The sequence below is a fragment of the Petaurus breviceps genome, unplaced genomic scaffold (assembly GCF_028583685.1).
Source record: "Petaurus breviceps papuanus isolate PSGF00001 unplaced genomic scaffold, PetGlider_PUasm1.0 37, whole genome shotgun sequence".
Lineage (NCBI taxonomy): Eukaryota > Metazoa > Chordata > Mammalia > Diprotodontia > Petauridae > Petaurus > Petaurus breviceps.
This window is the reverse complement of record NW_027186296.1, coordinates 57,579,292-57,589,950: the sequence shown is the minus strand read 5'-3', so window position 1 is coordinate 57,589,950 and position 10,659 is coordinate 57,579,292. Positions and strand designations below refer to the sequence as shown.

The 10,659-nt window shown below is 33.9% G+C and overlaps 1 protein-coding gene across 3 annotated transcripts in view; it reads left to right on the top strand.

Annotated features, from left to right (window-relative positions):
* Positions 1-10,659, top strand: part of MCTP2 (multiple C2 and transmembrane domain containing 2) — a 268,641-nt gene that overhangs the window by 251,387 nt on the left and 6,595 nt on the right. For all 3 annotated transcript variants that reach the window (XM_069098511.1, XM_069098512.1, XM_069098510.1), the window contains 2 exons: positions 825-934; positions 6,071-6,180. In XM_069098511.1, coding sequence (XP_068954612.1) covers positions 825-934; positions 6,071-6,180 — 220 coding nt within the window. The remainder of the gene's footprint in view (positions 1-824; positions 935-6,070; positions 6,181-10,659) is intronic.

The window sequence follows — 10,659 nt, the reverse complement described above, 5'->3', positions numbered from 1 at the left end:
TTTTGTGTTAAATGTCTGAGGCTGGATTTGAACTCAGGTCCTCCTGACTCCAGGACTGGTGTTCTATTCACTGCGCCACTTAGCTGCCCAGGGAGATTTGTTTCTCTCTTTCACTTTGTGGGTTCTATAGCTCTAAAGTTTGTTTAGAGTCATATTTTATAGGTATTTCATGTGGTTATGGGGGGAGCTCACAGAGTTTTCTTGCTTCTATGTTGCCATCTTGGCTCTGCCCCCCTCTCCCTGTCTTTCTATGCAAAATAAGAAGTTTGGCCAAGATGGCCTCTAAGATCCCTGTCAGCTTTATTTATGACATATACTGAGGAGGAACTCCACATTGTTTTTACTTTTTATTTTGAAACTACTTGAAATATCCTAGTTGTTGTTTGTCTACCTCGTGTAGCCATTGACATTAAAGAACATTAAATGAATTAACTTAGTGAACAGAAAAGATTAGCTAGTAAACTATAATTTCCCATTAGGATCTTTTCTATACTTCCCTAACATTTGACCAAATTTTTTATACTGGAATGGCCTTATATTAATTAATCCTATTGATTGGCAGTGAGATTTGACTTAGAATATAAAAAGAAAAGAGAAAGGTAGAGGTGATAATCTCAAAGTGACGCAGCTTCATTAAGTTACATAGAAAAACATATATAGTATATTATATAGCTATATCAGCATATATATGTATGCCTATATTCATATATTTCTATGTGTGTGCATCTATATATTTCATTTTTAAAAATCCTCTTCTGATTTATCTTACTCTATCATAATCATAAGAAGTGGAATAATGTATAAAATATTTTTTTCTCTCTTAGGAATCTGAGAAAAAAGGTTTAATTGAAAGAATCTATATGGTCCAAGATATTATTACTACTGTTCAAAATGTCTTGGAGGAAATAGCATCTTTTGGAGAACGTATTAAAAAGTAAGTGTTGTGAAATAACCTGTTCAAATAGTTAAGGCCCAAGATAATGTGATGCAAATATGCTGCAGAAAATATTCAGCTAATGTAAGAGAAACTTTTTTTGTAAGTCCTATTTGACTTTGGATGGTCCATGACTAGAAGTATGCATTCTTCACAATGTCTTGACTCACTTAGAAGTGATATAGGAAGCAAATTTGCTTGGTTTTTGTTTCTTTGTTTGTTTTTTACTAAATGTTCTGAGTTGGAGCACAGATGTCAAACTTGTTTCATGGGGCAATAGGCCTGTAAAATATCTGCCCTGAAAAACTCTCAAGTAGATTAAAATGTTAATTGGAAAATGTTTATCAAAATAAATAAAAATACAGTACAACATAGATAATGTTAACTTGTGGGTTTTTTTTAAAATCAGTATGCAGCCTGTATGGATTTGTTTCTATTTGAGTTTGACTCAGTTAGAGGAGTAAGTAGAAATGTTATTTTGCTTCTGATTCTGTAGTTCCTGATTATTTTTTCCTACTCTGAACACCATGCCTAATCTAATCTTCACTTGAACAGACTGTATTTGTATTCCCAGTTCCTAGCAAAATATATGGCACACCATAAGCACTTAATAAACTCTTGTTGACTGAATAAGAGGGATTTCTTTCTCTTAATGGCAAATGTCTGCTTCTTTTTCAAAAACAAAGCTACATCAGCCACACTCTTCTTCATGATGTGTAGTGTTAGTGCTTGCTACTAAATAGTAGCCATAGCTCTGGTCTCTGTTATGAATACATATGAATGTGTTATTGATTTTGACAGAGAAAAACCAATGGCCACAACATACATCCTACTTGAAGAAACTACTTGATAAATGAAAATATAAAATATGAAAATGAAAAGTAGTAGTTATCATTTTGTATATTAGAGTCCACATAATTTGGTAAATATTTTTTAACTCGGAAGTCAAAGTAGCCTAGAGATAGCATGGTGTAGTGAACAGAGAATTAGCCTTGGAATCAAGAAAACTTAGGTTTAAGTCTCTTGCTTTTGATAATAATTTAGCTTTCCAGTGCCCCAGGCTACTCTTTAAATCTGCAGGTCCTTTGGGGCAGCTAGGTAGCACAATGAATAGAGCATCAGCCCTGGTATCAGGAGGATCTGAGTTCAAATCCAACCTTAGACACTTAACACTTACTAGATGTGTGACCTTGAGCAAGTCACTTAACCCGAATTGCCCTGCCTTCCTCCCCCCCCCAAAAAAAGAGAGAGACAAAAATAAATGAATAAATAATAAATCTGCAGGTCCAAGGGAATTTTCTCCCTAAAAGAAAAGGTGATAGAATGGAAGAACTGTTGAATTTGGAGCCAGAGGTTATGGGCCTGAATTCTGGCTCTGACTCTTACCAACTCTCTAGCCTGGGGAACTCTCAATGAAATTCATCATCTTTGTCAATAAAATAAAGATGCTAATAGTTGAAATAAAAAACCTTATAGGATTGCAGTTAGAAAATTACTTATAAACCATAAAATACTATGTTTAATTTGTAACTCTTATTGTTATTCTTAACCTGTAGCAAAAGATTCAAATTTTGAATATATTTTCTATTTCTTTGTAATTATCTTTTTCAGATAAATGTATATAAATAGCCTCAATTTTCTATTACTATAATGAGTACCTTTTGGGGATTGAAGGTAAATTTTATTTTAATTTAGTCTATCCCTATTGAATCATACACTATTCATCTGATTATGACTTAAAAGAAGGGAAAAGTTCTAAGAAAAGTAGGATTTCACCTCAAATACATCATGAATTATCTTCTGCATCTTTTGTTAGGGACAAACGCAATACTGGCTAATATACATTGTAATTAGCCTCAGAAATATTTTACTTCACAGAAGCACTAGTAGTAGGTAAAACAATAAAGTAGTGATGGTATAGAAGGAGTACCATCATGTAGGTGGCTAAGAGGCTCTAATTACTTTAAAAGCTTCCATGAACAAATATGTCCATTGAATGATTAAAGAAAACAGAGGAAAGACTTTTTAAGAGGAATACAGAAGAATGATTTCACAAAAATTTACAAGGGCTTTGAGGTTCTACCCTGCCTGTGCAGCTGTGGTGGCAATGTCTGAGACACATATTCCAGTCCATGAACAGGGTACTGTTCTGACCAGCTGCAATACAGGAAGGCTTCTAAAGCTCTGCTACTATTAATTTGTTTGCTATTCATTTTGATAATAATGACCTTAAAGAGTCTTTGGGCATTAAAGTAGGATGTCATGTGTAACTCCATTGGAATTCCATTGTAATTTGGTGTTCATGAACCAGGGAAAGTTTCGCCCATCTTTTCTGCAATTGATGGATGGACTGATTTAAGCAAAATCTTTGGAGTATAAAAGCTTTTTTATAAGCATATTCTTCTAGTTATATATAATATCAGAGATACTTTAGACTCTTCTTGTTATGACATTATAGTCATGACACCAATTTATGTGTTGGATTTTCATTTCATCCCTAATATTTTAATTGTATTATATATCTCAATCAACAAGTAATTTTTAAACATCTAGTACATACTAACTAGCATTTATATGACATTTAAGGTGTCCGGAGTACTTTACATGTTTTATATCATTTGATCCTTACAATACTCCTGTGAGGTAGGTGCTATTATTATCTCCATTTTACAATTGAGGAAACTGAGGTAGATAAAGATTAAGTGATTTACCCAGGGTCAAACAGCTCATGATTTTGTGAACTTTAAAGCAATATATATATTTGAATGCTTATCTTTATCAATAGGTGTTCAATAAATAATAATGAATTATAAGCTCTTTCAGGATAGAGAATATTTCATTTTTCCCTTGTATCTCTAATATCTGGCTATAATTTCTGGTATATGAGTAAGGTTGTACAGTGCTCAAGTTATTGAGTTTGGAAACGTGAAGATGTGAATTCAAACTCTGCTTCCAACACTTGGTCCTCTGTACCACTTCATTGCCACGTATCAGAAGCTAGAGTTAGAACCTGAACCCCAGTCTTTGAATGCAAAACCAGAGTTATTTCTAAATTCTGTCTTATCATAGTAAAGTGTACTGCTAGCCTAGATGGGGAATACAGAAAGTCAAAGACACAGTCTCTGACTTTTAATTGGGATGCAAAGACTGACCTTACATACACATACATGTATGTATATCTATATATAAATAGTACTGATTTAAGACAAACAAGAGTAAAAAATATTGGGACAGACAAGTGCTACCAGAATACAACAAAGAAAGTGATGATTGACAATAAGGGTGGTCAAGGATGGAGTGGTGAAGCAGGCATGACTTGAGCTAAGGCCTTCAAAATAAGTAGGAATTTGAGAGGCATGGATGGAACTCCATAGTGTTTCAGATAGACAAAATTTACACAGAGATTCTATCAGTACATGCAAGATATACGTATGGGTAGTGAATAGACAAATCTGGGACAGTGAATTTCTATTCTAGAATAGTGGAAGATGAGTTTTGAAAGGCAGTTCAGAAACATAGAACAGACAATATTGAATTTTAGGCTAAGGAATTTAAGCTTCATACTATTGGCAGTGAAGAATATCTCATGACAATAATAATGCTAACAATAATAATATTTATACAGCACTTTAAGTTTTGCAAAGCACTTTACAAAAATTTTGTTTTATCCTCACACCAACTGGGAACTAGATATTATTATTATCCCCATTTTACAGCTGAGGAAACTGAGGCAGGGAGAGGTTAAGCAACTTGCTCGGGCTTTTAAGTAAAGGATTAACTTAAATGAATATGCCATAGAGTTTAGAGTGCTAGAGAAAGAATAAGGATTCCGGTCCTTCATCTGATACTTGTTGCCTCTGTGACCCCAAGAAAATTACATGATCTTCCTGAGTTTCAGTTTTCTCAGATGTAATAAAGTGTGCCCCCACAGGGTTATTTTGAGGTTCTAATGAACTCCCATGTAAAGCATTTTGCAAACTCTAAAGTGATTGTGTATAAATATTCTCATTCTCATTGTCATTATTAAAGTCTTTTTTAGAAAGATCTATCTGTAAGAATTGTATAAAGAGAAATTAGTGGTAAGGAAGGCAGAGATTTCTTTAAGGCAAGTATGAGGGACAGAAGTAAAATGGTAAACTGGGAATAGAAGGAAAAGAGAATCAACATGGGAGATTTTGAGGAAGAATTTTCAGGACCATAGTGCTGTGGTGACTGAAAATAGATATGGGAATTCAGTTAGGAAAGAGGAAATCATACTAGTTTTCTGTGCCTGGATAAGCAGAAAAATAATGATGCCATATATGGTTCATTCTACAAATATGTACTTTGAATTGTTTTGCCAGAAATGGTAAGAAATATTCTTTGATCCATTCAGGCTCTTGTGCTGCCTTTCTCTATAACCAACTATTCTGCTTCTATCCATTATAATTGTTGAAGGACATCTAGTCAATGGAAAGTACCATGTCTCAGTCATATACCTGTGAAGGTTATAAAGCTATTTATTCTATTGGGGATATGTATTGAGGATGGAATAGTATTCAGCCAAATGCTCTCACTCCGAACTAATGTTTTTAGGTCTTTCTTGTGAGTAAATATTTGGAGATCTAAAAATGAAAGGTATTTGATATAGAATGTTTAATGATCATATGAATATATTTATTCCTCAGGATTATTGCCAAAAATAGATAACTAAAATAGAAAAAGAAATAATTAACCAGAAGAGATTGCAGGAAATAAATCTTTTCTAAGCCCCAGTGTCAAGGCAGACCTATCCCTAAACCTTCAAAGACAGTGCATTCCATCCTAGTGTTAAGGCTTACTAGGAGCAGATGGCAATTTTTTCTAGGATAATTAACATTATGGTCAAAGCATGCCCTTATGAATGGGCGGTTCCATAAATGAAAAACTACTAGTATTCTGACAGTCATCTTTCTAAGTGTCCCCTTGGCTTTTCAGAAATGCATCTCTTTCAGTTGCTTGAAAGGAAATTTCAAGTTTGTATGGTTGTCAAATAGACAGAGCCTAGCATAAAGTAAGCAATTAATAGATACTTGATAGATGGATATTCTAACATTAATGTAATGTGATACTAAATATTTCAGAAACATCTTTATTAAGATCTTCATTTTTCTCCAGCACATTTAACTGGACAGTTCCATTCCTCTCTGGACTGGCCTGTTTAGCACTGGCAGCTGCCACCATTACATTGTACTTCATACCACTGCGCTACATCATTTTAATATGGGGTAAGTTCTACTTGGTTCTTCTCTCTCATTGAGTTTCAGGAAACAATAAAATTAGTTCACATGTGAAGAAGTATGGATTATAAAATTTAACAATGTTATTGTTGACAGTTAAATATGAGATTATAAGAATAATCTCAAGTAAAAAAAATCAGTACTTCCTTGAAATAATCAGTTGCCCAGAAGATCATGGGGTGAGTATATGTGTATGTGTGTGTGTATTAATACACCTTGTGCATAATGTTAAACATATATATACTTAAATATTATACATATAATTGTTTTGCTTTGTCCCTTTGGGTTTTCACAGCTATAAATACCCTAGAATAAAATACAGCTGAGTTTGCACATCTTTGCAGGAACTCAGTTATTCACATATTGAATGAACACCTAAGATGTGCCCTCTATATAATATAAAAGTAAATCTTGACCCCTCTAAGGGTTTTCCCAATGCTTTATGTCTCTCTGAAGGAAAAACAAAATAAACTAACATAGTCTTCAGAAAGTTCAGAAACAAATAAAGAAATAATCTATGCCTCCCTGACTAATACCTCAAAGACGGGGAAACTATTTACAGGAAAAGCGGGGGGCGAAGAGACACTATTGTATCTATGTACAGCTCTATTCATTTGTTTGTTTTTTTAGAAACAGAAATTGCAAATATATAGGAAATCTTAGAACTAGTTTTAATACTCTTGGAAAGTTATGATTTAGTATTCTTGGTAATAAACAGTACTGGGCATAACCTCTGGTTGGGCTCTGTGTTGTGTTGTATTGTGATGTGATGTGAAAAGAACTCATTGCAGTTTTTTTTTTTTGATATGTTGAGAAAGCTGGTTAACTTTGCAAGATCTTCTGAGCCTTGACCCAAATTTCTAACTGAACCTTTTTCATTGGAATTCTGTCAATCATGACTTCTCAATGCCAAAAGGTTCTGGCTCCTGCTGATATCTAGCCTCTTGCCACTTCTGGTGTTCTTCAGATTCTATGACTTTGAGGAAAGCCATATATTTGTGACAGTAATGCTCTGGTAAGCTTTAGTGTCTAAGACATGGGACCTTTCTTCTAAGAAGGAGCAAGGGTTCAGCAAAAGCTGATAAATCCACAACTTTGTTATGAAGGAACATATATAGACCTCAGATAGAGTTCCTTAAAATGAAATTTTTTTTGGCTTTGAAAGAAATGAAAATAGGGGCTTTTGGAAATGGGGAGACTATTAGGGAGATGGATTACAGTTCATCTTACTTATCCATCTTCTATTTATGCCATATTTGTACATGACTAGTCCCTTAAAATTTTTCATTTACATGTTTTTCTAGCTGAGAAAACTTAACCAGAATTTGTCCTTATTGACCCTAATTCTTTCTGCTTCTCTTCTCACATTTACCAAAATCACTCAAAAAAGATTTTTCAAAGTCCTAGCTACCTACTCCTCCTTTCTATTTGGATTGATATAAACTTATATTGTTATCATTGAATGCTGTAGAAGGGGAACAGTACTCTTGGCTATAACACAAGATCCTGATGTTGATCCCTTGATCATTGTGTGTAGTCCTTTAATATGTTTTATCATTTATTGATAACACTGGTTAGGACAAAAATTGCAAGCTTTACAATAGGTTATCAATTGCTTTCTCATTCTTCTAGGCCTACTATGCTGGCACAGAATATTAGATTATTTTGATAGTAGTACTCATCCTTTACAAAGGTATCTTGTTTGTCACTCAGTAACCTGATCTCTTAAATTTTAGCTTCCAATTCATATAATGTTTAGTTTTCCAGAATTTTTGAAAACTTTTTTTAAATTTTATATTGCCTGAGTTATCCTTTTTCCCCTTAATTTTTAATGAAGAGGAAAAAATATCACTTCAATATTAGTTTTGTCAGAGAGCTTCTAGCCTTCCATACATGTTCAAAATGATAATTAAGTATCCTGCTGGGACTCTTCCTCCCTCATTTTGAAGGTTAGAATATTCTACTGTGTAATATTCACGTAACATTTACTCTAGTATCATGTACAATATGTAAACATTTTCCATTATATCTATAATAATAAGGTGATTTCCAGAAATCACCCAGGAAATTTTATCTCACTACTCATTACATGATGCACTTTTGCCTTGCTAAATTGTAAATTTCTTGAGGATAGAAACTTATACTGTTCTTCCTTTGTACACTTCATTTTTTTCCAGTATAGTGCAATGCACATGATAAATTCTTCATTCTTTTTAAATGTGAGATATTTATAGGTGATAGGACTATATATATATATATGTGTGTGTGTGTGTGTGTGCACACTTGCACACATGGGCATGAAGAGATGCACACACATATATATCATATATAATACAGTCATAGGACAAAAACCCACATGACAAAACAAGAGATTAGACTAAGAGAGAAAAAAGTAATCCGTTTTTCTTGGTATATATTGCCTTTCCTCGAGGAAAGAACACCTGTTCTGAAATGTCTGAACTCTCCTAATTGTGAATTTGGTCATGAAATTTTATCTTAATGTGCTAGTTAGACCGATCGAGTCATAGCTATAATTGTTACATAGTTTATCAAAGTAGCATATCTTATCTCTTAGCTTTTTTCTTTTGTTTAAATTTTCTGAATACTTTATAATGACTTACTATTTCTACTCTTTTTCTAAAGTTCATCTTTCTTAAAGAACTTTCTTGATTCTCCTATGTTTCTGACTACTCATTTTCTTTTTCTTCTTTTCACCACATAATTACAAGACACATATACAGTGTCCTTATCCTTGAATTCTCTCCTTATCTCCAATGATGTCAAATAATCTTAATAGAAAGTTAGGCTTGATGTCAGGAAACACGAACTGGGCTGTCCAAAAATAGAATGGGCTACCTTGAGATTTTACATTTTTCTTTATTGGAAGTCTCAAAGCATAGACTAAGTGATCCAATATTAGATACGTTATAGTGAACATGTTTTTCCTTTCCGATGGTGTGGACCAGAACCTGGGCTAACTTGAGTTAACCCCCCCCCCCACTCTGCACCTCTTCCTCGGTTTATTTTGAGCCAAGATTTTGGGGGTACAAACAAGGGCAGTTTGAGTTAATTTTGCTCCTAAGTAGACTGACCTGATAGTTAGCTGTGGCCCTTTTGGTGAAGAGTATGTAAGGATGACTCAGTGGATGAAAATTTTTTTCTAAGACCTCATTTAAGCCTCCTTGTGATATGCTTTTACCTCCTTGTAGGTTACATTTCCCTGTGGATGATGGAGTGTGTAGTATTTTTTTTTTAATCTGATCACTCAGACTCTGACTGATCCATTGCACTGTATATAGAAATCCTCTTCCAATTCTCCAGTGCTGTGAATACACAGAAAGGAGAGAATATTAAATAGAAGAAGGTAGCTAGGATCTTTTTATTTATCTTTTTGTCTCCCTCAGCATCCACCCTCAGCCACACTACTTTGAATGTAGTAGGCTCTCAAATTGTTTGAATTATGCTAAAATATAGAATTACAGACTCTCACACTTGGAAATGATCTTAGAATCTACCCTTTACATGAATGGGAATCCCTTCAATGAGATTACATAAAAAATGATCATCCAGCTTCTACTTGAAGACCTCTGTAGATGGTGAGTTCAGCCCTTCTAATTCTGAGGATTTTCCTTACCTTGAGCCAAAAGATACATCTCAGCAACTCACTACTCCTACATTTACCTTCTGGTGTTAAGTAAAACTCAAAAGCTCTTTAGATATTTGAAAACAAATCTTATATCCCCACCTCCAACCCAATAAGATACCTCTTATCTGGGCTAACACTACCCGGTTCCTTCTATATGGCATAGTTTCAAGTCCCTTTACCATCTGGTCACTCTCCTCTAAGTATATCTCAGCTTGTCAATGCCCCTTCTAAAATATTATTCTCAAAACTGAACACAATAATCCATATGTGATCCAACTAACAGGTCCAACCTCCATCATTATAGAGTCTATGATTACATTACTTCAGCTAACATTAGCATTAGCTTTTTTTGTCTGACTCATCATATTGTTGATTCATTGAACTTGCAATCTACAAAAACACCCATCTTTTTTTTTCACCTAAACTATAATCTAACTAGTTCTTTTCTCTCCTCCCCAACTCCTTGGGGTGATGACTCTTCTTATTCAAAAGTAGAATTTTTATTTATAAGTATTAAATTTCATCTTATTAGATTTGGTTCATTGTCTCTAACCTATTTCTGTATTTTGAGATCTAGATTCTGGTTTTTCTATGCTTTCAAACTTTCTGTCATCTTCACATTTGATAAACAACTATGTGCTTTGATCATTGACGAAAATGTTGAACATATTAAGATCAAGAACAGATTCCTGTGGCAATGTGACGTTAATTATAATTCTTTGATTCTACAGTCATAAGATTTAGATCTGGAATAAGCCTTATAATCTAGTCCACTTTACAAAGAAATTGAAGATGTTAGGTGACTTGTCCAAGGTCAGTTG